At 41.5% G+C, this 27,938-nt stretch overlaps 2 protein-coding genes across 7 annotated transcripts; one reads left to right on the top strand and one right to left on the bottom strand.

The window, feature by feature from the left end:
* Positions 1–401: 401 nt before the first annotated feature.
* On the bottom strand, positions 402–5,397 carry abhd14b (abhydrolase domain containing 14B). Its single transcript, XM_066665004.1, has 4 exons — positions 5,296–5,397; positions 4,444–4,661; positions 2,931–3,172; positions 402–1,752 (listed from the first exon to the last, which is right to left on the bottom strand). The coding sequence occupies exons 2-4, from the start codon at positions 4,655–4,657 to the stop codon at positions 1,570–1,572; spliced, it is 639 nt and encodes a 212-aa protein (XP_066521101.1). The 5' UTR covers positions 4,658–4,661; positions 5,296–5,397; the 3' UTR covers positions 402–1,569.
* mst1 (macrophage stimulating 1) lies at positions 4,741–27,508 on the top strand. 6 transcript variants are annotated; one of them, XM_066664997.1, is made up of 19 exons: positions 4,741–5,227; positions 7,853–8,083; positions 10,128–10,275; positions 12,618–12,733; positions 13,702–13,816; positions 13,975–14,111; positions 14,518–14,638; positions 15,441–15,559; positions 16,045–16,216; positions 16,340–16,470; positions 18,348–18,450; positions 20,346–20,482; positions 21,606–21,638; positions 21,723–21,837; positions 23,122–23,199; positions 23,286–23,435; positions 23,817–23,923; positions 24,050–24,189; positions 26,707–27,508. In XM_066664997.1, the coding sequence occupies exons 2-19, from the start codon at positions 8,029–8,031 to the stop codon at positions 26,866–26,868; spliced, it is 2,139 nt and encodes a 712-aa protein (XP_066521094.1). In that variant the 5' UTR covers positions 4,741–5,227; positions 7,853–8,028; the 3' UTR covers positions 26,869–27,508. The 6 variants fall into 6 exon arrangements, with proteins under 6 accessions (XP_066521094.1, XP_066521100.1, XP_066521096.1 ...); XM_066665003.1 differs by having other exon boundaries at positions 4,742–5,227; positions 23,289–23,435; XM_066664999.1 differs by lacking the exon at positions 4,741–5,227 and adding an exon at positions 6,362–6,402.
* The last annotated feature ends 430 nt before the right edge of the window (positions 27,509–27,938 follow it).

Raw genomic sequence — 27,938 nt, 5'->3', positions numbered from 1 at the left:
GTGACTCCTTGTAAAATATTTTCAAATTGTTTATTACAGAGAATCAGTTATTAAATAATGTTCATATTTTTCACTTCAGTCCAGTGTGTCTTGTTTCTTTTTAATGCTAAATCAAGCTGATAATTATAAATGCCATATTTAATCCTTCAGTCACTGTTTGGAATCAGGATTTGACAAACACTGCCCTTAAAGGGGCATTACAGCCAAAATTAAAAATGTATTCATCATCACATCTGTTGTAACCTCTGGTATCACAGTGGTCTCTGGTGTGCTTCTGTTTTTGTTTAAAGACCAGCTAGACCTCCTTCTGATGAGGTCATTTGAAGGTGAGTGGGAACTTTGAAAACTAGATAAGCTTTGGGAGGTGTTTGAAAGCCGTTTTTTAAAACTGTCTAATGCAGCAGAAACACATAGCTAGTATTACTACTCTGAAACCATATCATTACCACCATATAACTCTGCTACCTGCCTTCAAATCATTAATAAAATTATCCTTATTGATTACTGTGTTCTCCCTGTGTCCACGTGGGTTTCCTCCGGGTGCTCCAGTTTCCTCGCACTGTCCAAAAACACACATTAGTAGGTGGATTCACGACTCAAAAGTGTCCGTAGGTGTGAGTGAATGGGGACTGGCGCCCCCTCCAGGTTGTGTTCCTGCCTTGCCCCCAGTGATTCAGGGTAGACTCCGAACCCACCGTGACCCTAAACTGGATAAGCGCTTACAGACAATTAATTCATTAATTAATAAAGTTTGTACACATTCAGGTGTGAAGACTGGAGTCCTTCTCTTGTTCTCCATAAATTGTTAGCCTCCTCTTCAACGGCCAGGACTGAGTATAATATATATCCACCAACCAAACATATAGCAGACAGTGTCCACCGATGAAGAAATAGAGGACGACCAACACAAAGTGGGCAGCCACAGATGAGCTACAGTCTCCGACTTTAAATCTACAAGGTGGACCAACGAGGAAGGAGTGTCTAACAGAGTGGACAGTGAGTAAACACGTTGTTTGAAAACTCAAGCAGCACTGCTGTGTCTGATCCACTCGTACCAGCACAACACACACACTAACACACCACCAACAAAGATGATGCACCACCCAAAACACCTGCTCTGTGGGGTCCTGACCATTGATGAACATGTTCTTCAAACAAAGTATGTAGAGCAGGAGGTGGACTACCAGAACTACAAAGGGCTTCTGTCTGGTCAGTGGAACTACAGTGTGATATCCTTAAAACTCAGTAATGTGAAAACATTCAGCATGTCATAATGTTATGGCTGCTCGGTATATTGCCAAGTTATTCATATTCACTTCACAATTATTTACAACAGGGATCACATCTGATCATTTAATGTTTTATGCATCGTGTTACTGTATTTACAGAGTTTTATAAAGAATATAACCTTCATTCTGTTCTAAAAAAAAGTGACATTATTAAATAATAGGCAGGAATGATTTAGTGTGACAATAGGAATCTCTGTGTCTGGTTTCATTACACAGAAATATCTCCGTTTAAGTTTCAGTGTTTCACTCAGAGTTTCATAGTGATACGGTGATTATTAAATTATGATAAAGTTTGCAAGAACTCGAGGACGGATTTATGCCAGGTTTCTGGGTCATCAAGGTAACAGGGATGCCCCGCCCCCTTCATCACCACCACTTTGTGATTGGGCAGGTTACTCAGGTTACGCAGAGACACTTCACCCAACTGTGTGTCCTGGTCTCCATAAACAATAAGAGTGGGGACCTACGGAAAAACATCACAGAATTACTCCCATACACAACTATTACACCTTTACTGTATAAACATAGTCTTCTTCCTTCGGCTGTTCCCATGCTGTATAAACACAGTGCTGTGCAGAAATTAGGCCCTTTATAACCAATTAGAATGGCAGTTTGCTGGCATGGACCATGCCTAGTTATTGTTCAACACGGGTAAATGAAGAAATTAAGGCTTATTGCCCATATCAGGGACTTAATAAATATATTCCTACGACTTAAACATTATAAACCTCAGCGTTTTAGGAAGCAGTTTCATGATTATAGATGTTTAACATTAGGAACTTACAAATTAAAGCACCACCATCATTTATGCTTTGGCGAAAATGTGTGCATTTGTGTTAGTTCAGCCATTTCCAGATTTCTCTGAATTCCAGCATTTATTTTTACCATTAAAAAAAAATATTAAATAATGAATTGAATAAATACACATTCGTTTTCTGCGTTGCCGCATTTCTACATGTATTTGTTTATTTATTTTGTACATTTGTACATTTTTTATTTCCGCATTTCTGTGTCTATATCTGCGAGCTTGCGGCCCGAGGTTCGTTGGTTCAATTCCTGGGACCAGCAAAAAATAACTCATTCAGGGCTGAATTGCGATTGAGCAAGGTTCCTAACCCCCGAACTGCTCCTTGAGGTGTTCGGCAGCTCCCTGCTCCGGGTGTGTGAGTGTTCACTGCCCACAGATGGGTCAAATGCAGAGAAGCATTTTCCCTAAGGGGATCAATAAATGTGTTTCTTCTTCTTCCATATGTTAATTGGGTGGGTGGTCCCAAACTCACTCTAACGCAGGATTGGTCAGCTTCGTAAACCAGTAAACAGCCCAATGTTCATACCCATTAAATCTGTCTAACTTCACAGATTTTGCCAAACCTTGTGCAACACACATTGTGAATGTAGTGTTGGAAACAAAAGCCCCTCTGGACCTAAGAATCACCGAAATGTGTTAATACAGAAATACAGAAATGTGGAAATACTGAAATAAGTGAATGCGTGTATTTATACATTCATTTACCTCTAAACTGCACTGTTTGTTTGTGCATATATTTAAACATATGCCATGAAGTGTAGACTTCAAGTATTTCAAAAAGGGATGTTTACTAAAATTGGTCATTGGTTCCTAAGACCCTGACCCTCACTCACCTGTATGGCACTGTACTGTTCTGCTGTGAACTTGTCCGTGCAGATGGGAGCTACGGGAATGTAGGCCTTCACCTGCTGTGTGTGCTGAAAGAGGAAAGGCAGGGAGTACATGCCACTCAGTGAGGGGCTTATCACCACCACAGGCCCTGTCCCCAGACCCTCACACACTTGCATCAAGAACTGCCCCGGAGCCGGCTCCCCCACTGCAGAAGGAGCCTCTGCGGCTTTAGACCGACCCAGACCTGAGGATCAGAGGAAATGTCTGTTTTTTGACATGCTGTCACAGTGGTCTGTGATATGAGAAAACAAGATCGCAATAATTCAAGATATTTTCACAATTCCTAGAAACTATTACAATTATTAGACCCTCAAATGAAACAGTCTAATGAAGCGCTGTGATGTTATCACTGTACGTGTTGTCCTTGTATGGGCAGGAAAACACAAACATACCCAGGAGGGGGAGCGGGACCAAGCATGAAACCTTACTTCAGTCTAGATATTTTATCTTTGTTTTAAAATGTGTGCTTACGAAGCATGCACATATTTCAATGGTCATGTCTTGGAAATGAGGGCGGCATGGTGGCACAGCAGGTAGGTGTCGCAGTCACACAGCTCCAGGGACCTGGAGGTTGTGGGTTCGAGTCCCGCTCCGGGTGACTGTCTGTGAGGAATGTGGTGTGTTCTCCCTGTGTCTGCGTGGGTTTCCTCCGGGTGCTCTGGTTTCCTCCCACAGTCCAAAAACACACGTTGGTAGGTGGATTGGCAACTCCAAAGTGTCCATAGGGGTGTGTGTGTGTGTGTGTTGCCCTGTGAAGGACTGGCGCCCCCTCCAGCGTGTATTTCTGCCTTGCGCCCAATGATTCCATGTAGGCTCTGGACCCGCCACGACCCTGAACTGGATAAGCGGTCCAAACAAATTTTAGACAAACATATTCTAATATAAAAGGTGAACTGCACTGCAGCCCAAGCTTAAAATGTCGTCTGTGGTTTGCAGCAAGACAGTTTGAAGTATAAATGCGAAACATTTTACTCAGGTTTTGCTTTGAGGAAATCAAATTAAACACATTCTGAAAGTATTATATTATATATAATATATATAAAATGTATACTTTATATATCAGATGCTGGAGCGACATTATGAAATAACATATTTTCAGTCCCGAATCAAGGCAATACATGGAAAGACTTTTGCAAAACTGACCAGTTTGAAGCCATGGTTTCTGTGACGTCATGACCATCCAGCCTACAGCATGCATAACTGATAAGTATTCCAGAATGGGAACCAACACGACAACCAATGGGAACATGGATCATTTGCATATGTATGCATGCGGTTCGTATCTATCTAGCTGCAATAAGTTTGGGTTTCCCTGGTCACATTAAATGTTTTTGTTAAATTTAATGTAAATGTGCAGGGGGCTTTATAGCTACCCCTCCAGCCCCCGCTTGATTTGAAGGGTGTCTCGTTCTGTAGATCAATGCTTTTCTAAGCACACCGTGTGTGCGGGTGTACCTGGTAAATCCAGAGCCACGGCTCGGAAACCCGCAGCGGCGAGAGTGTGTAGGGTTGAGATCTGGAGCCAGTTCTCAGAGGAGAAGCGAATTCCATGCAGCAGCAGGACGCAGAGTTTCGGTTCTCCCGAGGACGGAAGAGCCTGCCGGAAAAATAGAGGCTTCTCACAGAGCTCCACATTCACGGTCCCCTCCGTTACAGTAACCCCTGACATCCTGCTACAGAGAGGGAACAGTTTTAAAACTCGGTCCGGAGAAGTTTCTGACTGAGGTCTAAAGCAGTTTCCGCAAAGAAACTCGGTCTGTGGAGCAAAGTTCACTTTTAAGGTGGCCCAGAACGTCAAAGGACGACACTTAAGACGAAAACTGAAAAGGAAATGTCTCCCTCCAGGTCGTTTACTCGCCAGTCTGTTCCCAAAATTCAGTTTGTGAAACTATACACCAGTCCTCTCCAGTGCATTTGACTCTTTGCAGGCTTTGTACAATTCCTGGATCACCACTGTTCTCTTAGCTCATGATTTACAGATTAATCCCTGCACACCAGCTAACTGCACCTCCAACCCTGGTTATCAAGCACAAAAACACAGCTTGTTTTCTGCTTTACTAGCCACTGTATTCTACACTAAGGCAAGTGAATAATCTTAAACACCCTCTCAAACGCGAGCTACCCAAAGAGACCAAGAAACACACTCCAAGAACAAGTATGAACTTCTCAACTGGCAGGAAAACCCGGGACAGGAGGAGTGAGGGGTCTATGATGTGCCTTTCCTCAGTTCATGTGTGAGGTACATTTGAGCATAATTTAAAAATAGTAAAACTTAGTTTTCAAAATCATCTCCTCTGGTTTTCTTACTATCATGTTAACAATATGGAAATCACAGCCAGAATACGAGTTGATCAGACTGGTTCCTCATATTTGTGATGGAAACCCTGGGTGAAACAGTTGTGTTCTGACTCTCTGGGCCACCGTACTCGTCACGAGTCGCTCCATGGAGACGGCAGGGAACACAGAAACAGTGTTGTTTTCAGCTCTAGATTCGTCTGAATAAATAGAACAAACAGCGCCCATAGACTCCACAAGGCTGACAACTTTAAATCAACTAAGATACAGTCAGAAAACAAACCCAGAAGAACTTTTTTTTAAAAATGGCGGCTCTTTCCACCCGTATTGCGATAAGCCAGAGTGGGCGGGGCGTGTCTGATAACGGGCGTGACGAATAACTGCTATACACTAGTGATGGGAATTTCGGCTCTTTTAGGGGAGCCGGCTCTTTTGGCTCGGCTCTTCATGAAGAGTCGGCTCTTTCGGCTCCTAAATGGCTCTTTGTTTTACCACTTATTTCCCCTGGTACAGAACAATATTACCTACATTTTACATGACTATATGGACAATATATTATTGTTCAATATTAAAAATAATAAATAGTGGCCAATTGTTTTATGGCTGTCTTGTAATAACTCACTGATTGCACTCACACATTCACTTGTATAAATAACTGGATTTTTATTTAAACACCTTAATAAAACATCACTTGTAAACTCTGAAATATAGCCAATGGAACCCAAAGGGTAGGTATTACAAGATAGCTTATTAAATTAAATAATCATCCATTTCTGGGAAATAAAATAAACAAATACTCTGCAAAGTGCAAAACAGCAGCATTCAACGGTAGTGATTAAAACAACCACAACTGTCAACAAACATTTAACTGATTTAACATTTTCTTCAACTATTTTTTGGAAGGCAGATCGGCATTCAGGAAAACCAAGTGTCTCAGCTCGGAGGGTTGGAGCTTGCTTGTTGTTCTCTGATTGGTTGAATGACAAGCCTTAGAAAAAAATGGCTCGGTCTTAGACGGGGGAACCGGCTCTCATCGTTCACTTACAAGAGCCGGCTCTTTGAACCGGTTCGTTCGCGACCGACACATCACTACTATACACTTACATGCCACTTAATAAGGTACACCTACACCACAGTCCATTTTATCATTTCCAATCCTTATTCAGGAGCAATTATAGTTTTACAGGTACAGATTGTAGTCCACCGGTTGCTGTGCATACTTTGTTATCCCCTTTCACCCTGTTTCAATGGTCAGGACCACAACAGAGCAAGTATAAGTTGGGTAATGGATCATGCAGCGCTGCAGTGAGTGACACTGATGTGATGATGATGGTGTGTTAGTGTGCGTTAGGCTACTAATGGATCAAACACAACAGTGCTGCTAGACTTTTTAAAACTCTTACTGCTGGACTGTGAATATTCCAATTCCCAGAAATATCCAGCCAACAGCATCCAGTGACTTGATGAAGCAGTAGTTCACGACGTCTGGGGCATAGCTAGGCAGATTTATGAGATGCATGATGCATGCTATTTGTAATAATTATTCTCTAAAGGTGATTTTATATATATATTTTTTTTCCAGTAAGGAGTTGCAGATTTGAAAAAATGGCAGGTTGTGAAGTGTTCCCTGCAAGCAGTGGTTAGTAATAAAACTAGTAAACCAGCAACAGGGAGATGGGATCCCAAGGCTCTTATATGCACAAGGTGAATGAAGACTAGCCCGGCTGTTCCAAAGAAGAGCTACTGTAGAACAAATTGCTTAAAAAGTATGTGCTAGCTCTGATAGAAATGTCCCTGACTGCAAAGAGATGGCGGACGACTGTTGTTCCACTGAGGGCAAAGTTGGAGTTCCACTAGTGTTTTACACAGCGTTTACGGGCGGACCGCTGGTGATTAAACAGAATTTTAGACAAAATGCCACATTTTAGCACTTTTCCATTCACAGTCCAATTTACATTTTTTCCTTCATTATGTTCTTTTGTTATTCTTTATAAATAAGATCAGTAAATAATTTTAATCCAGCACAGTGTCAACATTTTCAGCATTTAATCATTTTATATCAGGCTTATACTCATTATTATATCTCTCATAGTTGTTGGTAATATTTGTATTAGAGTGTTTTCCAGAATAAAAGTCTCTGTGAATGTAAAATCTGTTTGAGGAGATTATAAAGGAGTTCTATCCTGTACAGGACAGTAATCTGAGTGGTCCGATGGTGGACCAGCAGTGGTCTACAGTCAGTGGTATGCCAGCCTTTTTAGGTCAGTGGACAGATGTATGCTCGCTGTCTGGAGTCAGAACACACAGTGCAGCCTAAATTTGTGCAATATGAATCTGGCAAGCTGGGAAAACTCTCAAAAACCTGCCATTTTGTGGGACCATCACAGTCTGGCCCATGTCAAAGTTGCTCAGATCCTTAAACTCACTGTTACTAACATCATCATTAACTGATTTCATTTGCTGCTTGGCATGTGTGAGAGGGAGGGAGGGAGGAGAAAATACAAATGTTGTGAAATTAAACGCCGCTGTTTTCGCGGAACGTCTCTCTTACTTAATGACTTTGGCCCAGGTTTCTGGAAGAACTGGATTGTGCCAGATTTTTGCTCCCGTTTCCCGTAATCTGATCAGGGTCTGCAGCGCCACCCAGCGACCAGAGAGTACACTGCAACAGAGCCCACTCTAGATCTGAAGTACACACACACACTCAGTCCTAAATCCCAAAAACAGACCAGCTGGCTACAAAGCATGAGGCTGCTCTGTCTTCTCCTGACCCTGGTGACCTGGAGGCCTGCCCTTCAAGGTAAGCACACTCAGCTTTATTTTAAATCAGCTTTCTAGTGGGTTTCTTTTTTTTTTCTTTTTTTTTTTTTGGTTGTTTTTGGTGTGAATTTTTGTTTGCTTCTGCTGTGGTATTTAATTATGTTGAAAGTGAGCACATATGTACATGTACAAAATGCGTAATAAATACATATCGATATGTAAGAATAAAACTAACAGCAATGTGTAACATTAGTCTTAGTCTTTCTAACATTAGTCTTAGGCTGTTAGAAAATACAGTAAATAGTCTGTTTTCCTTCGCTCTCAGACTGAGTTATACATAACTAGCCGAAACAGACAAGCAGCTGTGAAATAAAACACACTACTAACACAATTCAGAACTCTATAAATTATAAGGACACATTACATGCCTTCCATAAATAAATTGCATTGATGAATTAGTATTTCTTCTTGTAACAATTAAGAATCAGGGGAGCTCAGAGTCATATAGACTGCATTTGCAGGCGTTTGTGTGAGGGCTTTGGAGGTGGGTAGTACATCATGCACTTTGATGATGACAGTACGTTTACAAAGTCAGTTTACAGAACCAAAGGTCATGTGTGTCTAAGCCCCTTATGGAGAGCACAGTCATGTTATCTCCATTAGATTCATCCAGTCCAGGGAACCAGTGCTGAAACTGCATGTGTGTGGGTTTGTGTATATGGTTGTGTTTGTACAAAGAACCTCACTCAAGTCACAACATTGTTACTGATGGCATGATAATTGTTTTTAATCAGTGGGATCAGAACAGCTGATTAGATCACCGTTATGCACTTTAACCTGTGAGGAATAAGAAAGGAAATTAATTTAATCTATAAATCTGGGGCTCCAGAGTGGCACAGCAGTGTAAGTGTTGGCCTTATCATCATGAGATCATGAGGTCAATCACTGGTGATGCTGGGAGTCGAGAGAGCGCCATTGACCTCTCTGGGTTTGTAAGATGACCCCGCCATCCCCCTGACTCTTTACTCAAGGTCAACTGATGTGACTGATCTGGGTAGTTGGCAGTCTGCTCCAGGGAGTTAAGCTGTTAAAGAGATGTTGCGTTAGTAGCCGTTTGAAAAAGGAAGTGGTGGTTTAGTGTTGTGTCTTGGAGGAAGCAAGTGCTCGCCTACACCCTTCCAAGGCTGGTGACACTGGGTATGATTTGGGGAGACGTTTCTGACTAACAATTTTCCCAGTAATGGGTTCAGAGAGTTACACTTATGGGCAAGATTTCTTTTTGTGTTTGTATACAGCTCCACACTCAGGTCACTGCATTAACCTGTGGCTGAAGGTTACAGTAAGACACAGCCAGAGTCACAGATTTCTGAACCTGTGCAGGAAATTCTCAGGAGCTGGGCGTGCATCACTGAGTTGATCTGTCATGTACATTATGGCTGTGCCATATTGTATCGTTCGCAATAATACGTCATCATTTTAAAACAATAAAAAAAAGTCAGTTTCGTGATAATAGCGATATTCTGACTTGTTTACATAATGATGCCATGCAGTAAGCCACAACACGCATATGTTCTTTACATGAGTCATTTAGGCACAGTGAAGTACGGTGGAAATGGCTCTGAGGCGGAGTGACTTGTCGTTACTGTGTCTTCTGAATGTTTGAAACTGTTACATTTGTAATAAAATAAAACTTTCTTAAATAAAATCATATACTATTATCAATATATATAAAACATATTGAATTTCATATAATTAATACTAATATAACCTTTATTTTGTTGCAATAGTGTTTTCTTGAAATAAATAAAAGTATTTTTCAGTGCTTTAGTCACATTGCCAAAAATATTGTTGTCGCCAAAATACCTTGAAATATTGTGATATTATTTTAGGGCCATATCGCCCACCCCTAATGTACAAACATTGCATGTGGAATAATTCAGAGTTGGGAGTCTTGCCCAAGGGCATGTATTAGTATAGTGCAGTTTCTCTGCCTGAACTGGTTACTGAAACATAGTTGGCTGAATGGGTTTGTCTGTGTCTCTATGGCAACAGGTAAAAGTGTGTGTGTGTGTGTTTGTGTGTAGCAGTCCATCGCAGTGCTCTGAATGATTTCCAGCGGTCAGAGGGGCGAGAGCTGGTTCTGAAGCCCTGGAATGCTGACCGACTTACTCTGCTGCCAGGCATCACTCTGGAGGACTGCGCCAAACGCTGCTCACACAGCCTAGACTGCAGGTCCCAAAAACCTCCACTCCACTCTCATCATCATTATCATCAGTTTCTCTCTCTCTCTCTCTCTCTCTCTCTCTCTCTAGTCTTTAAAGTACAGTATCTTTATCAAACAATATACACACACTCTCAAACATAGTGTTTTCAGAATGTATCCTTTATTTGCAAAAAAATCCTGTTTTATGGAATATTTACATATTTACATTTTAGATGATCACATTGTAAAACAGCATCACACTCATACACACTTCTTTATTTTTCATCTGTTAAACGGTTCTTTAGGGAACACACAGTGCATATTTAATTTATGATTCCAACAATGTGTACTGCTGTGTACAACACAAATGTGTGTTGTCTCTGTATTAACGCCTCTTTTACACACCAACACATTTGGCACCTCCATGCCATATGCCTTTAATCAGTGTAAGAGGTATAAACCTGCCCAGCACTGAAATCTAAAACAGAGGAAACACAGTCTCTGCATGGGTGAATACAGTTCACACAAATTAAAACGCTGTTTATAACCCAGGTCTATTGCCCAACCTCAGCCCCTGACTAATGCTCCTGTGGCCGGAATCCCTGCAGTCATTTTCCGACAAATGACGGAAAGATTTCCCCAGAACAAGAGAGGCTGTTACAGCAGTAAAACGGGGGGACAGTAAAACTCCCTATTAGCCTGTTAATTACCCACTAATGACCATATCGGAAATTTAAATGTTCTTCAGTCAGTACGCTGTCCACTTATGAGCACAAGGCATATATTTAAAAAGTAAGGCAGTATCAGTTCATTCATCATTAAATCCTGTCATTTGGTCACATCTGACTATTCATTTTTAACAAAATCTAAATTTTACTGAATGATTCACATAGTTACTGTACAATAGTGACTAGTTACAGCTAATTCTGTACACATTTCCGTATTCTAGACCAGCCCCACTACACGTTCTGTAGTGTTTATCCCTTATTCTAAATTTAGTTTATTGACATTAAAGGGCTAGTGACCTTGGTTTCATCAGAAATGTTGGAGCAGGTGTGTGGATTCTTGTGGAAGGAGTGAAAAGGTGAAATAGTATAAACAGCATAAAAAGAATAACACACATACTAAATCAGAAAAGCTGTTATTCATACCTTTAGAAAATCTATATTTTCTGTCATACATATACAACATATGTACACATACACCAATCATCCACAGTAATGAAAACCTCCTTACTTTAGGTGCGATTTGTTCATTTGTAATTACAGACTGCTGTCTGTTTGATGCTCTGCATACTTCATTAGCCCCATTTCACTCTGTTCTTTAAAGGTTAGGACCCCCACAGAGCAGGTATGATTTAAGTGGTGGGTCATTCTCAGAGCTGCAGTGACAGTGATATGGTGGTTGTGTTAGTAAGTGTTGCACTGATATTAGTGGATCAGACACAGCAGTGCTGTAGCCAGACAGGAGAGAGCAGACCGCACTTCCTCTGGTTCTGAATGGATCACATTCATTCATTCATTCATTCATTCATTCATTCATTCATTATCTGTAAGCGCTTATCCAGTTCAGGGTCACGGTGGGTCCAGAGCCTACCAGAGCCTAATCATTGGGCGCAAGGGGGAAATACACACTGGAGGGGGCACCAATCCTTTACAGGGCAACACACACACATTCACTCACACACTCACACCTACGGACACTTTTGAGTCACCAATCCACCTAACAACATGTGTCTTTGAACTGTGGGAGGAAACCGGAGCACCCAGAGGAAACCCACGCAGGCACAGGGAGAACACGCCACACTCCTCACAGACAGTCACCCATAGGAAACCCACGAAGACACAGGGAGAACACGCCATACTCCTCACAGACAAGACAGTCACCCGGAGGAAACCCACGCAGGCACAGGGAGAACACGCCACACTCCTCACAGACAGTCACCCGGAGGAAACCCATGCAGACACAAGGAGAACACGCCACACTCCTCACAGACAGTCACCCAGAGGAAACCCACACGGACACAGAGAGAACACACCACACTCCTCACAGACAGTCACCCGGAGGAAACCCACATGGACACAGAGAGAACACGCCACACTCCTCACAGACAGTCACCCGGAGGAAACCCACATGGACACAGGGAGAACACACCAACTCCTCTGAATGGATCACATACAGTTTCTTCCTTCTTTTCCATAGCAACAGTGAGCAGATCAATGAGACATAGAGGAATCAATTGTGCATTTATTTATTTAATCTATTAACTATTAATTTCACCCCAAATATAAACTTATATTACATAAGAATAAACTTATTTCAATACAGACAAAAAGCTTCATTGGGAATGTTTTTTGTGTTGGATTTCCAGAGCCTTTAACTATGAGTTCCGCCCATCAGTGATCTGTAAACACTTGCCCTGGGTGGACGACGGAGACAATGCAGAGGTGAAGAGAAACGTCAACTGTGACCTGTATGAGATGAAGGGTGAGTCATTATTTCTAAATGTGGTGTTACTCGGGATAAACTACAATTTAAGCAAGACCCTACAGGCACAACTAATGGATCTGTCATTTTTTGTTTTTTTATATATTTATTTTTTTGATCAATTGCATTTTTTACTTTTAACATTTTTTGTGATTAGTTGCATGTTTATTCTTAGGTTGTGATTATAAAAATATCAAAACTCCACAGAAATATGTTTATCTTAGCATATATTAGTCTGTCCCAAGAGCATTCTCCAGAAGTTTTCACATTTAATGAAAGCTTAGCTCTGCCTACATTTGTTACTACCAGCTCCTGTCGTATATAAAATCTCATAGAATTGAAATATGTGTATACTATTTCCTTCATATTCATCTCTGTGCATATTGTATTTCTGAGGCCCACTCTGCGAAATGTCTTTCTCCAACTCAACATTTTTGGTTAATATTTAAAGGCTTTTGAACTGTGGAGTAAACTTATTTGGTCAAAGATTTGTGGAAACTCCATTCTTTGAGTGAATTCTGCAACTTTGAAGTGCACCCACTGCTGACACTGATATCCAAATACACCCACACACTATAATCTCTGTAGAAAAGTACTGGGGCACTCTGGAGTGACTATGCAACAGATTACTAGATGGGTATATATATTGTGGGCTGTGAACAACAGGAACTGTGTTCTTTGAAGTGCTGTAGCTTCAGTGAAATACATTTGGAGTGATGTTTGTGATCCAGAACTAATCATTCAACGTCAGTAACTGAACTCACTAAAGCTCGGTTGCCTGAACTCAGTCAAATCCTTACAGCAATGTTCCTTCATCTAATCCCTCCCTGAATAGCAGATGCTGTGACAGGAAACAGGAGACAAACTGCCTTTTAATACCCTTCATGTCAGAAAATTTTTTTAAAAGACATAAAGTATCATATGTAAAAAATAAACAATATGTCATAGATATCTTCTTCGTTCTCTAGTCTACGTAAGGAAGTGCATAGTAGGAAAAGGAGAGGACTATCGGGGGAAGGTGTCCAAGACCCAGAGTGGACGAACGTGTCAGCAGTGGTGGTCGAAGTTCCCTCATGACCACAGGTATGAAAAGAGATGAAGTGAATTGGACCAGTATGACCAGTGATATGAATTTGGGTTGAAAGAGGAATTGCATGTAATGGATTTTAAAAGAGCAGGAGTGTTTATACGACTTTTTTTTAATTGAGAAATGGAACAAAAAGTAATTTCTTTTGGAACAGATGGACCCCATCCTCAACAAATGGCTTGGAGCTGAACTACTGTCGTAATCCAGATGGGGATCGCATTGGACCCTGGTGTTACACCACAGACCCAGAGCGGCGATATGAGAGCTGTAATATCCCCTTCTGCAAAGACGGTACAGTGCTCACCTCACTTTCATAAGACGTAAAGGAGCAATCAGACGTTTTCTCAGATGTGACTTCATGTTTTGCAACAGACATTATACTGACACCTGGTGGCTGAATGTATCAGAGATACATTTTAAACTTAGACGCCCACATGTGGTGAATCCAGTAATCCAGCTCATAAACAGGTTCATTCAGAGACAACAAAGCAGTTTAATATGAGTTGAACTTTAAAGACATAGATGTAATAAACATTGCTTGGTGCAGTGACTTACTGCAGCTTAAATAAAATGAAATAAGTGAAAAATATTGTGTGTTGTGTGTGTTTTTATTTTATTTTTCTATTTTTAGTTAGAAACAACCTCACTTATAATGAATTATTTCATTAATTAATTAATTAATTATTATTTTTTAAAGAGGTGTGTATCACCTGTAATGGAGAGGAATACAGGGGCCAGGTTGACCACACAGTGAATGGACGGGAGTGTCAGAGATGGGACCAGCAGTATCCACATCAACACATCTATCAGCCAGAGAAGTACAACACACCATCCTCTCCACTATACACACTGGGCCCAACACATTAACTTATAAGAAAACCTCCAAAACAGTAGCTGCCTAGTAGCAAGAAAACACATTCAAATTCACCTTTAAAACTTTGTTTTGCATAATTCTTTTTGGTGATAAAATGTTTGTTCAAAACTATAGGGCAGTTGTTTTATAAGGTGTTTACAACTAGTGTAAATCAGTAAAAGACACATGAGAGTTTATGACCATATACAACAATATACAGTAGTACATCCTTTACCCTACAGACTTAAGCACTATTCGGACAGGATTAGTTCTACCTGTGGACATGGGGTAAAATAACTATTACTCAATAGATTTATTCCTGTTTGAATAAGGGGAGTTTTGCCAAGTGAAAAATTGAAATGCCTTTTATTTCCAAATTAATATAGACCTCTTTTATTGGTTAATAGTCAATAAAGAGCTTGTATAACTTCAAACAACACAAATTGGGTCATTTATCACTATTTCACAGTTGTAGCTTGTTTAGAGGAAAACATTTCTTTGTCCAGTTCTTTTTCTCTGCTCCACAATGACCATGTAAGGGATTAAAAAGAAAAGATGATGATCATAGTGATGGTGCTGATGTCTCTCTGCCTGCACAGATGTAGAAAACAAATAGAGATCGGAGTAAGGGTAGACGGGGGCTGTGAACCCCAATCTGATTTAAGAAATCAGAGTATGCAGTCTATGTGCCCATTCTGAATGATCTAATACTGAGCATATTACTGCCGTACATAAAAACACATTTATTGAGTATGCTTGTTTTACAGATACCCAGACAAGAGTCTGGATGATAATTACTGTCGGAATCCCGATGCTTCTCCTGTGCCCTGGTGTTACACCACTGACTCTGAGGTGGAGAGAGAGAACTGTGACATCAGCAAGTGCTGTGAGTCTTTTTATCGCTTTACCGCAGACCAGTATCATGTAAATACATATGACATATGACATAGAACTGAGAGCACATTACTGCCGACCTCTGCTCAGTATTTCAGTTTTTCAATATTCATCAGTATTGATTTTGAGTCATATTTAAATGAACACTATGTAATATTTTTACCTTAAAATTACAATTTCAAAATCATTGCAATGCTTCACTGACCCCAATACGGAGAACAGATCCTCTGGTGTTGCTCTATGTAACTTGTGGAGGAGGGCACAAGGAGACCACACCACACAGGGGGATTGGGTGAGTGTGTGATGGACTGGCTCCCTGTCCAAGTTGTTTCTTTGCTTTGAGCCCAATGACCCCATACACACCATGACCCTGAAGCAGTTACTGAGGAAAAATGAAAGCCTCATCTCTCTCTCTCTCTCTCTCTCTCTCTCTCTCTCTCTCTCTCTCTCTCATATCTCTTTTTCTCTCCTCTTCAGCTGAGGTCCCAAAGCGCCGCCTTCGCTCCAGCTACACCACCAACTGCTTCCGAGGCAGAGGAGAAGATTACCGTGGAAAAGTGAATGAGACCACCTCAGGAATCCCCTGCCAGCGGTGGGATGCTCAGAAACCACATGAGCACCCCTTCTACCCTCACATCTACGAGTGCAAGTGAGCTCTGAGCGCAATAGTTCAATGTTTCTACCAGCTACATATCTGTTTTTCTAAAATAAATTCTGTAAATACAGTAAAGGGCTGATAAATGTCCTGTTTGCTGCTCTGTCCATGTGTTAGGGGACTGGAGGAGAACTACTGCCGGAACCCAGACGGCTCAGAGGCTCCATGGTGTTTCACCTCAGTGGCAGCTATGAGGACAGCTCTGTGTCTGCAAATCAAACGCTGCGCAGACGACATTGAGGCAGAGGGTGAGCTCAGTGACCCCTGGTGGCCAAAGTAAAATTTTATGTGTGCGTGTGTGCAGATGTCTATATATTTAAACTAATGTCTTCTCAATGAGTGTGGTACTTGTATAAAGTTCTATATAATCACAGTACATACAAATAAATAATAATATTAAACAAATAAGAAATAAGATAATATTTTGTGTTCTATAAAGTAGTAGGTGTGAGTGAGTTTAAAGAACAATGTTTTGTTCAGGTTCACCTTGATTCGCATGAATTTGTTTTAATCAACAGCACTATTTAAAATCACTATTTATTAACCAATGAAATTAGGTATTTGATGATAACCTTAAATAATACGGACTTCATGAGGAGAGATTTTGAAAAAGTGAATTCAACACAGAGATCACACAGAGAATATCACACTCACTGGAATAATGTTATTTTGTTTTATTCTAAAGTCGGGCGTTTGTTTGTTTTTTAGCCTCTGTCTCTGTTGCAGTCACACAGCTCCAGGAACCTGGAGGTTGTGGGTTCGAGTCCCGCTCCGGGTGACTGTCTGTGAGGAGTGTGGTGTGTTTTCCCTGTGTCTGCGTGTGTTTCCTCCGGGTGACTGTCTGTGAGGAGTGTGGTGTGTTCTCCCTGTGTCTGCGTGGGTTTCCTCCGGGTGACTGTCTGTGAGGAGTGTGGTGTGTTCTCCCTGTGTCTGCGTGGGTTTCCTCCAGGTGACTGTCTTGTCTGTGAGAAGTGTGGTGTGTTTTCCCTGTGTCTGCGTGTGTTTCCTCCGGGTGACTGTCTGTGAGGAGTGTGGTGTGTTCTCCCTGTGTCTGCGTGGGTTTCCTCCGGGTGACTGTCTTGTCTGTGAGGAGTGTGGTGTGTTTTCCCTGTATCTGCGTGTGTTTCCTCCGGGTGACTGTCTGTGAGGAGTGTGGTGTGTTCTCCCTGTGTCTGCGTGTGTTACCTCCGGGTGACTGTCTGTGAGGAGTGTGGTGTGTTTTCCCTGTGTCTGCGTGTGTTTCCTCCGGGTGACTGTCTGTGAGGAGTGTGGTATGTTCTCCCTGTGTCTGCATGGGTTTCCTCCGGGTGACTGTCTGTGAGGAGCGTGGTGTGTTCTCCCTGTGTCTGCGTGGGTTTCCTCCAGGTGACTGTCTTGTCTGTGAGGAGTGTGGTGTGTTTTCCCTGTGTCTGCGTGTGTTTCCTCCGGGTGACTGTCTGTGAGGAGTGTGGTGTGTTTTCCCTGTGTCTGCGTGTGTTTCCTCCGGGTGACTGTCTGTGAGGAGTGTGGTGTGTTCTCCCTGTGTCTGCGTGGGTTTTCTCCGGGTGACTGTCTGTGAGGAGTGTGGTGTGTTCTCCCTGTGTCTGCGTGGGTTTTCTCCGGGTGACTGTCTTGTCTGTGAGGAGTGTGGTGTGTTTTCCCTGTGTCCATGTGGGTTTCCTCCGGGTGACTGTCTGTGAGGAGTGTGGTGTGTTCTCCCTGTGTCTGTGTGGGTTTCCTCCGGGTGACTGTCTGTGAGGAGTGTGGTGTGTTCTCCCTGTGTCCGTGTGGGTTTCCTCCGGGTGCTCCTGTTTCCTCCCACAGTCCAAAAAACACACATTGGTAGGTGGACTGGCGACTCAAAAGTGTCCATAAGTGTGAATGTGAGTAAGTGTGTTGCTCTGTGAAGGACTGGCGCCCCCTCCAGGGTGTGTTCCCGCTTTGTGCCCAGTGATTCCGTGTAGGCTCATATATGTAATTTTTTTTCCCTCCAGTTTATTAAAAGTTCTGAACTTGCAGAAATTGTAAGGTGACAGTATTACTGTAATTTGTCTTTAAGGTTTTGTGAAAAATGCTGTGCAATAGGAATAAAACAGGCACGCACATTAACCTGGTCATCTGACAAGCTGTCATAAATCACTTTCAGATTGTTATCATGAAAATGGGAAAAACTACGGAGGCGTTGTCCGCAAAACCCGAAAGGGAATACTCTGTCAGAAGTGGAGCGCCAACACACCACACCAGACAAAGTAAGATAAGCTTCATGAAACCATTGATAATGGTTACATAGTCTGAATTAAACATGGTCTCAGACCAGGTGGGACTCGTCATGAAGAAATACATTCTCAGGAAAATCTGTTCTAACCTGTACCTATCAGGGTCCAACTGTAATCTTTGGTTGATTGCGTCCTTAAACTCTGCATGAATATTTTTTTTTTCTATTAAAAATTTAAGTTGTGAAATCTTTGTCATGGAAATAAATGTATTTCACTCATTTAAGTTTCACAGCTTTAAAGCCATTAAATCTTGGACACAGATGTACAGTAGTGATGGATGTGCATATTAGGGATTTGTATGTATGTTAGGGGCATACATTAGTGAGGTGTATGGACATTAGGGTTAAGGTTGTAGCTGTATATGTGTATATTGTGGCGTGTTTTTTTCTACTGCATGGTACATGTTCTACTCGGCTCTGTTCACTTTGTCTTGTTGGTTTTTCGCAATAAAGCCACTTCTGACCTGAAATAACTCATGAACCACTGACTTTGGAGCCCACAACAACAGCAGCGGTAAAATTTATCAATGTTTACTCGTTGTATATTAGCATGTTGTTGTGTGTTGGGACTGAACACAGCTGTGCGCCTCAGTTCACACAGAGCAGTAACTTTTCTGTTCCTTGTTGCTCCATCTGGCTCTCGCTGGAGTTTTTTTTACTAATCCAATGAGCGTTTGAACCTTTTCAAAGCACCACAGCGCACCATTACAAGCTGCTGTTGAGAGTTGGATAAAAAAGAAAAGTGGTCACTGCTGTAGCTTGGCGATTTTACAAGCAGCTACTTTGTGCTTGAGGTCTGCATTTCATTGTGATTGACAAGACTACAAAAGAACCAGGGATCAGATCTGCCTAATGGAAAAGCAAAAGAGCTGAGTAGAGCTGAGCCAATGCAGTGGAAAGTGCCATTTGTAAGATGGGTGTATTAGGGGTGTATATGTAGTGAGGTGTATGAATATTAGGGATGTGTATGTATATTGTAGTGTATTTGTATATTAGTGAAATTTATGAATTTTAGGGATTTTTACCCCAATTTTACCTCTATGAATTTTTACCTTTTACCAAGCATTATCTACACCAGTCACACACTATTAATTCTGCAAGAGGCAACAGACCAGTGTTTCAGACACTTTCTAATTCAACTTTATGCAAAGCTGAGGTTTCTCAGAAAGTCAGTCTGAGAAAGAGCAGACACAGATGAATAAGTGGGCACTAAAAATAGGTTTCTTTGTAAAAATGTCAACAAGACAAAAACAAACACATGGGTAGTTAATTCTGTGAAGATACCGAGCAGAGGGAAAAGTACAAATCCTTCACAAAATTTTATGTCAACTGCCCTGACACCGCTGAGGCTGGTTTTGAGATGATTACATTAACCAGGCGGATGAAATAAATTCTTTTATTTTAGTGTAAAATGTTTTATAGACATTGAAAAATGAACCAACGGGAAAGAAATTTGAAGAATGTTGGTCTCTAACCTAAGAGATGGATGGATGGATGGACAGGAAGTTCCATTCTGACTGTGCTGAATGTTGTTGTTTTGATTGTGTCGACTTTTATTTTAGTGAGGGATTTGCTGATCTACACTGACATATAAAAGATGAATTGCAAGGCAGTTATGGGAAATAGAGAATGTCTCCCTGCTGGGTGTGTGTTTGGGATGAGGAATGTTTGCAGCTTAGGTTTTGGGGAGGAAGCCAGCTTTGATCATCACTAAAAAGACAGTGATACTAAGACTTTGAGCTTCAGAAACTGGCATCAGAATTTTTTGATACAATGCACTATATAATAACGGGATGCCTTTACAATTTCAGTAAGAAATTTTTTATCCCTTAAAAACGGATTCATTTTATGTTTTTAATTTTATTTAAGGATTAACCCAAAAACCCATCCAGAAGCCAACCTGACAGAGAACTACTGCAGGAATCCTGATGGAGACCTCCACGGACCCTGGTGTTACACCACTGACCCCAAGACTGAGTTTGATTATTGTGCAATTAAACAGTGTGGTAAGAGTAGTCCACATATTTAGTGTTTTTTTTTTCTCTTGGCTTTATTGCTTGAGCCAGAGTGCCACAATCCTAATTTACTGATTAGTAGTTGTACTGCTGTTATCCCTTTATGTGAAAGACCACAAAATGGCCCCTAAAAATCCCATTACATTAACTTACAATAAAATTAGGGAAGGTTATTTCTAGTGTTGGACTGATACCGATACCTTATCGGTATCAACACTGATACTGACACTTAAACACAGTATCATATCGGCTACAGAGAGCTACGTTCCACATTAAATGGTTCAGAAACAGCGCTGTAGTGCGCGGCAATGTTGTGTCATTTAAGGTGAAATGGAAAATTAGAATTCAGTTGGAATAAAGGCTGTAATAGCAGGGTGTGTGGCGCACTATGTTCTCCTACATCCAGCACAATGTAATATATTGTAGTTTTTCATTGTTTTACCGTTTAATCTGTTCTCCGCTGTAGAGCTCCACTCCATGCGCCTGTGTTTACCTTCTGTGCTCTGTTCTCATTGGCTGTTGAAGGAACTCATTCAGCCTAGAGTTGGTGGAGAGTTTACACTACACGACTACATCCAAATTTGGGTTGAAAAAGTCAAATATCTTATATGCTGTGATTGGTCTGAAATGCGATTTCGAGGCCAAAATATTTAAAATCAGGCTAAAAGTCATGTAGTGTAACCCCAGCTTATGTCTTGCCAAAGAACACTGACTTCATTCAAGCAACCACAAAGAAGCATGCTAACGCAGGTCAGCCGCAGGCCTTAGAAAATGCATTTCACTGTTCTGACAAATATCCTCATAACAGTGTAAAAGGCTGTTCACTCAGGCTAGACTATGTCTTCCTACTTGTATTTGTTACTGAATTGTGGAAATATTGATTTTATTCATGGCTCTGAAACTTTAAATGTTTGATTGTGCAGTTATTAAATAAGTAAATTATGTTCATCTAAGATAGAGTTGGTATCGGTACTCTGTATCGGCAGATACTTGATCATAAAATATCAGTATCGGTGCATCCATAGTTGAGATACAAACAATAGTGCATAGATGGGGCACTCTCTCTCTCTCTCTCAGTTTGTCAGTAACAGCATGTCTGTTTTCCTTTGTACAGCGGGGGAGAAAGTGCCAATCATGAAGCCAGCAGGTGAGCCTCTGATCCTCTGTTCACTATATTATACGGTTATTTTGTGACACTGCAGTGATATTGCAACTGTGTTTGTGTGAACAGGGAGTGTGGTGTTCAATGAATGTGGGAAGCGTGATGACCGTATGGTGAACAACAGGGTGAGGATTGTGGGTGGAACACCAGGAAATTCTCCATGGACAGTTAGCCTAAGAGACAGGTCAGTTCCCTTAACCTTCATTAGTTCCTGTCTTTCTCTAATTCTCAGCCCACCCCTTGTCCATCTCTCTCTCTCTTTCTCTCTCTCTCTCTCATTTTTCTCCACTTTCTACCCTGTCTTGATCTGATCCACAGTTCTGGGAAGGTTTTCTACAAGACTGTGGAGTGTGTCTGTAGGCATTTTTGCCCATTCATTGAGAAGACCTTTTTTGAAATCAGACACTGATGATGTAGGAGAGGGCCTGGCTCGCAACCACTGTTCTACTTCATCCCAAAGGTGTTTGTTACAGTTGAGGTCAAGGCTCTGTGAAGGTCAATCCAGTTCTAACAACAAAATCACCCAAACATGCCTTTATGGACCTTGCTTTATGCACTGGGGCACATGCTGGAACAGAATGTTCCCTCAAAGTCTGAAGATGTCCCTTTACTGGACCTAAGTAGATAAGGCCAAGCCCCAAAAAACAACTCCACCAACTTTACAGTTTGGATAATACATTCAGGCAGGTAACGTTCTCCTGACATTTGCCAAACCCAGACTCACCCATCGGACTGACAGATAAAGAAGCATGATTCATCAACATGTTTCCACTGCCCCCACGTCCAGTGCCATTAAGCTCTCAGGGCACAGTTGTTGTGCTGAAGTCAATGCAAGAGGAGGTTTGGAAATCTGCAGTTAGTCAGTCAGCAGAGCATTAATCACTTTTACGCATTGTGTGATTCAGCACCCAGTGACCTTGCTTTGTATTTTTTTTTTTATTTATGAGTTTTTATGAGTTGCTATGGTTCTTAAATGCTTAAACTTTTCAATAATACCCCTCACACTTCATTGTGAAATATCTAAGAGGGAAGAAATTTTATGAAGAGACTTGCTGCAATGGTGGCATCCTATAAAGTTATCACATTTGATTTGAATGACCTCTTTAGAATGACTTATGTTGGCTAGGTGCTTCCTTTTATACACCTGTGGCAATGGGACTGAATGCAAACACCTGAATTCAATGAATAAGAGGTGTGTCCAAATACTTTTGTCCATATAGTGTACACTTGTTTTGAGTAATTACTTTGCATCAATGACACTGTGCCCTTGTTTTGTAGCTTCCTTCCTTTTTTGTGGTCCCCCTCTCTCTTTCTGTCATTTTTCCTCTCTCTGTCTCATTTATGACTGACCTCTCGCTCACTTTCTCTCTCTCTCTCTCTCTCTCTCTCTCTCTCTCTCTCTCTCTCTCTCTCTCTCTCTCTCTCTCTCTCTCTCTCTCTCTCTTTCTCTCTCTCTCTCTCTCAACAGGAAAGGGAAGCATTTTTGTGGAGGATCTCTAGTAAACTCTAAATGGGTGATCAGCACCAAACAGTGTTTCTCCTCCTGGTGAGACTCAATCATTTTCCATTTAATAAATTTGGAACCGCCAGGTGAGCATCATCAATGACTTCACTTGTGTGTGTGTGTGTTAGTAGTTATGTGGACCTCACAGGGTACACTGTTGTAATGGGAACCCTGTTCCGGAATCCAAAGGATGGAGAACCAGGGAAACAGATCATCTCTCTAAACAAAATCGTCTGTGGACCCTCAGAGTCACACTTAGTGCTGCTGCAGCTACAAACGTAACCATCATCCTTACATCTTCACACGTTTACATTTTTACTGACATTGACATAAGCTCTCAATCCTTCCAAAGTTTGGGGACATTAAAGTGCTATAATGTCCCTTGCAGTAGATTTTCTATTCTCTCTCTTACAGTCTATTAGACCTCTATCACATTTTCCCAATATAGCTGACTGCTAGCTGTATCTTTGTTCAATGTAAAATGGCTTAACTTTACTATTGACTTGAGATTTTAAGCGTAAACTGCAAAATGAAAAAACATAGGGATATATATCTCAACCAGCACCATGGCTAATCACCAGTGTAATCTCATGCTTCTCTTTCTCTCTCTCTCTCTCTCTCTCTCTCTCTCTCTCTCTCTCTCTCTCTCTCTCTCTCAGTCCTGCAGAGTTTAATGAGCGTGTGTCACAGATATGTCTTCCTCCGGAGCGCTACATAGTTCCAGAGGGTACAGTCTGTGAAATTGCCGGCTGGGGGGACACCAAAGGTGTGAATCCATGCTGTAACTCTAAAGTCTTGTTTACATGTGTAAAGTATTTTCAGCCTCCATGCTCATGATGTTTTCTTGCTCTGTTCTACCTCTCACTGTCCTGTCCTCTGTGTTGTGTTTCAGGAACGGGTGACGAGTCCGTGTTAAATGTGGCTCAGATGCAAGTGCAGAGCAACAGCGAATGTAACAAATATTTCAAAGGTCGAGTGAGGGAGAACGAAATGTGCACAACTCCTTTCTATGGCGGAGTTGGTGCCTGTGAGGTGAGCTGGCCTCAGTATCAGAATACCTACTCACTGGAACGGCTTTCAGGGAAAGAAATCGGAAGCACACATTTCAGACAGTTTGGCAAATTTAGGCACCTTGTTTATTTGATGCACTGTGCAGTGCCACAGTAAATGTGTGTAAATAGCCTGACATAGATGACTACCGGTTAGTTGCTGTGATCATATACTTGTGACTTGTGTTTTCTAGTTTTTGTTTTTTTAATCATTGAAAAGAACTGGGGGCGGCACGGTGGTGCAGCAGGTAGTGTCTTTGTCACAGCTCCAGGGACCTGGAGGTTGTGGGTTTGAGTCCCGCTCTGGGTGACTGTCTGTGAGGAGTTGGTGTGTTCTCCCTGTGTCCACGTGGGTTTCCTCCGGGTGACTGTCTGTGAGGAGTGTGGTGTGTTCTCCCTATGTCTGCATGGGTTTCCTCCGGGTGACTGTCTGTGAGGAGTGTGGTGTGTTCTCCCTGTGTCTGCATGGGTTTCCTCCGGGTGACTGTCTGTGAGGAGTGTGGTGTGTTCTCCCTGTGTCCGCATGGGTTTCCTCCGAGTGCTCCGGTTTCCTCCCACAGTCCAAAAACACACGTTGGTAGGTGGATTGGCGACTCAAAAGTGACCGTAGGTGTGAGTGAATGTGTGTTGCCCTGTGAAGGACTGGCGCCCCCTCCAGGGTGTGTTCCCGCCTTGCGCCCAATGATTCCAGGTAGGCCTGAACTGGATAAGTGCTTACAGACAATGAATGAATGAATGAATGAAAAGAACTGAAAACCCAGTGAGTTTTAAGGGGGACATATTCTACCCCTCTTCCAGAAGTGAACACAGCTCTCGGGTCTTAATACATTGCTGTGGAATATGTCTGACAAAATACCACATAGATCAAGCTTCACAGCTATGTTCACCCACTGTGTAAACAGTCTTGTTCAGAACGGTCAGTTTCAGCACTTGCTCCTTTAAATTGAACATCTATGATTGTTGGGAAACTGCAGTTCTCTCTGGTTTTACAGAAGCTCTGTGTATTTTACAGTATGTTTGAGGAGAAAAAAAGACATGGCTGATGTTTAACTTGTCTGTAAATTTTTCATAGTTTGAATTACAAAAACAGCCTATGTGTAACTCGAGTTGTTTAGTTTTGTAGCACTTTCGTTGTGTTACCTTTCATGCAGTTAGCAGCCTCCTGAATTTAGAGTGGGTTCCTACTTAGAAAACCTGAAACAGCAAAAATAAGTCAATATTTTTACTCATTTACTGACGCTGGGGCTGCATAAATATATTAGACCTGTTTCCAGTGCACAGACAGACTGGAGAGCAGCAAATGGTGAGGGACCATCAGAATTTAAAAAAAAAAAGTTTTTTATTTCAATCTTAGACATTCACTTTAGGCACAGAAGCTCTGGTTTTTAGCCATTTTTACTCACTGCTCTTATTTTTCTGTGCTTGTTGTGTCTCTTCTGTTCTGTTTAACCTCTTCTTTGTGCTCTCACATAAACATGAGTACAGTATTGTGATTGGGACAATTCTAGTCAAAAGTGTCTGCACGCTACATAAGATGCAGCACAAAATTAGAATGGCTTCTCTGTTTACTGATTTAAGCAGCCAACATAACTGTCTGGGTGGTCATGTATCACAGTTTGTGGGTTGGTAGATTCCAGATCCCCAAATTAATGTACACAGGCACTGAACAGGTGATTTTTTTTTTATTCATAATATGTCCCTTTTAAAAGCATACTTTGGAGCCACTGAGAAGTTGCTGCTCAGTTAATCTCAGCCACGGACGCACCGCCCAGAAGTTGACAGAGAGTCTGAAATTTTCAGTGCACTAATCTGGCCTCACTGTCAGAATTCTGCCAGGTGCATTCTGATTGGCTCTCTGTACATCTGTGTATCATTTCTACTGGCATTGTTGTCACGGATGTGAATCACCTCATCTACAGGTCATGCTAATATAGCAGACTTGGTATTGGTCCTTTTGCGCACCTGTCAAATTTCTTTCCCTGTTGTAGTAGGTGGTTCTTGACCACTTTAAGAGAGTCTGGAAATGCAAGCCTACTGATCAGTAAATGTCCATATAATTATGGCTTATGTTGTTGGAATACTCCTTTAAAGCAGTACTCCATGTTAAACTGAATCTTTGGACCATCAGAGAAAGAAGCTGTAATGCTAAAGTTAAAAAAAGGAAAAAAGGTTTTACATGTCTTCATATTTAGGAGTTGGATGTACAGTTGTGAACATGTAAATATCCTTTAAAATGACCATGTGAGGCAATATAAGCAGATGTTAGGCAGGTTTTGTTCATGTGTACAAACTTGCATCACTCATTTCCTTTTAATCTGTGCAACAAGTTGGGTTGTTTTTCTGCAGTTCTGCATTTTCAAGGCCTGTGATTGTGAAATGAGTAAGTAATGAATTTGGTGCAAGTGTGCAACAACAGTCTTTGTCTCTGTTCTCTCTCTCTTTCATTTACTCTCACTATCTCTTCACCTCTCTTTCTCTCTTGTACTCTCACTCTAATCAGAGAGACTATGGAGGTCCTCTGGCTTGTCAGAACAGTGACTGCTGGGTCCTAGAAGGAGTCATAATCCCAATGCGTCGCTGCGGTCACCCCGGTCAGCCCAACATCTTCATCCGTGTTTCGCTCTACGTGGACTGGATCAAGAAAGTCATGGAGATGGCGTAGCCAACATTAACCCTTCAACACATCTCACAGTCTATGATTCATCTGATATAAGCATCTGCACACAGCAACAGTAGAAGAACAGAAAGTACTAGAACTGCTTGAGTCATAGCACACAAACCATGAACAAATAAATTATTCTAGGATAAAGTACGCAGTCAGTTTCATAGAGAGTTGAATACTTGAGGGAGATTCTGTGTCTATGTTTAGAACTGGCATTTCCATTGAAGTCTGACAGTGTCTTTATAAATGTGTTTGAAATGTTAATATCCTATTTATCCCTTCTTGTGCTGTTCCACAGAACCCAGTTCATTACAAATCATCAGCCTTATTTCTTCTGACATGGTACATCACCATTGAAGTGTGGCAACATCTGCTGCTAATGCTGCAGCTGTGAAAAAAATAAAATATCTTCACTTCTCACCACTTAATGTTTATATCAGACTAAACAGCTGGCAATACATCATTAATATTTGTTGGTATTTTTGTACATACACTAAGTTTCTAATCATACTTGCTAGAAAAGTATTGGTAAAATAATAAGTGTAGACCTTGTAACACACTGCTCAAACTAATCCTTTTTATAAATGTTCTCTGAAACGTTCTAATGTGAATTCACTTTTCTAATCCTGAATAAAAGATTCCAGTTTCCTTAGTGACTGTATGAAATCCTTTAACATACTGAATTGATGTTTTCACATACCTCAGTTTTTAAGGATATCACACTCTAATGTTCTGCAGTCATGTCCATTTTATCTGCTCCACTTACCATATAGTTCACTTTGATGTTCTTCAATTATAGACAGTAGTCCCTTTCTCGCTCTGCATGCATTGTTTGCCCCATTTCACCCAACTCTTCTATGACCAGGACCCCAATGGACCACCCCAGTGCAGGTATGATTAAGGTGGTGGTGGAAAACTTTCTGGTCATAAGCGAGTATTACTGTGCAAGGTGCATCGTGGGTGACACATGAGTCATGGGTTAGGTCTCCACCAATGTCAAGAGCAAATCTATGCCATTGTGTCTTAGAGTGTGTTGTGCTGATACAAGTGGATCAGACACAGCAGTGCTG

Source organism: Hoplias malabaricus, chromosome 3, assembly GCF_029633855.1.
Source record: "Hoplias malabaricus isolate fHopMal1 chromosome 3, fHopMal1.hap1, whole genome shotgun sequence".
NCBI classification, from domain to species: Eukaryota; Metazoa; Chordata; class Actinopteri; order Characiformes; family Erythrinidae; genus Hoplias; species Hoplias malabaricus.
Note: the sequence above shows the minus strand (reverse complement) of the source record. Positions and strands in the feature narration are given on the sequence as shown.

Bases quoted from the DNA above. Each gene is read 5' to 3' on its own strand.
- abhd14b (XM_066665004.1), bottom strand. From the start codon at position 4,657: ATGTCAGGGGTTACTGTAACGGAGGGGACCGTGAATGTGGAGCTCTGT. The intron at 3,173-4,443 runs GTACACCCGCAC...TCTGATCCTCAG, and splicing joins CGTGGCTCTGGATTTACCAG to GTCTGGGTCGGTCTAAAGCC. The intron at 1,753-2,930 runs GTGAGTGAGGGT...GTTTTTCCGTAG, and splicing joins AACAGTACAGTGCCATACAG to GTCCCCACTCTTATTGTTTA.
- mst1 (XM_066664997.1), top strand. From the start codon at position 8,029: ATGAGGCTGCTCTGTCTTCTCCTGACCCTGGTGACCTGGAGGCCTGCC. The intron at 16,217-16,339 runs GTGAGCTCTGAG...TCCATGTGTTAG, and splicing joins CCTCACATCTACGAGTGCAA to GGGACTGGAGGAGAACTACT. The intron at 23,436-23,816 runs GTAACCATCATC...TCTCTCTCTCAG, and splicing joins GTGCTGCTGCAGCTACAAAC to TCCTGCAGAGTTTAATGAGC.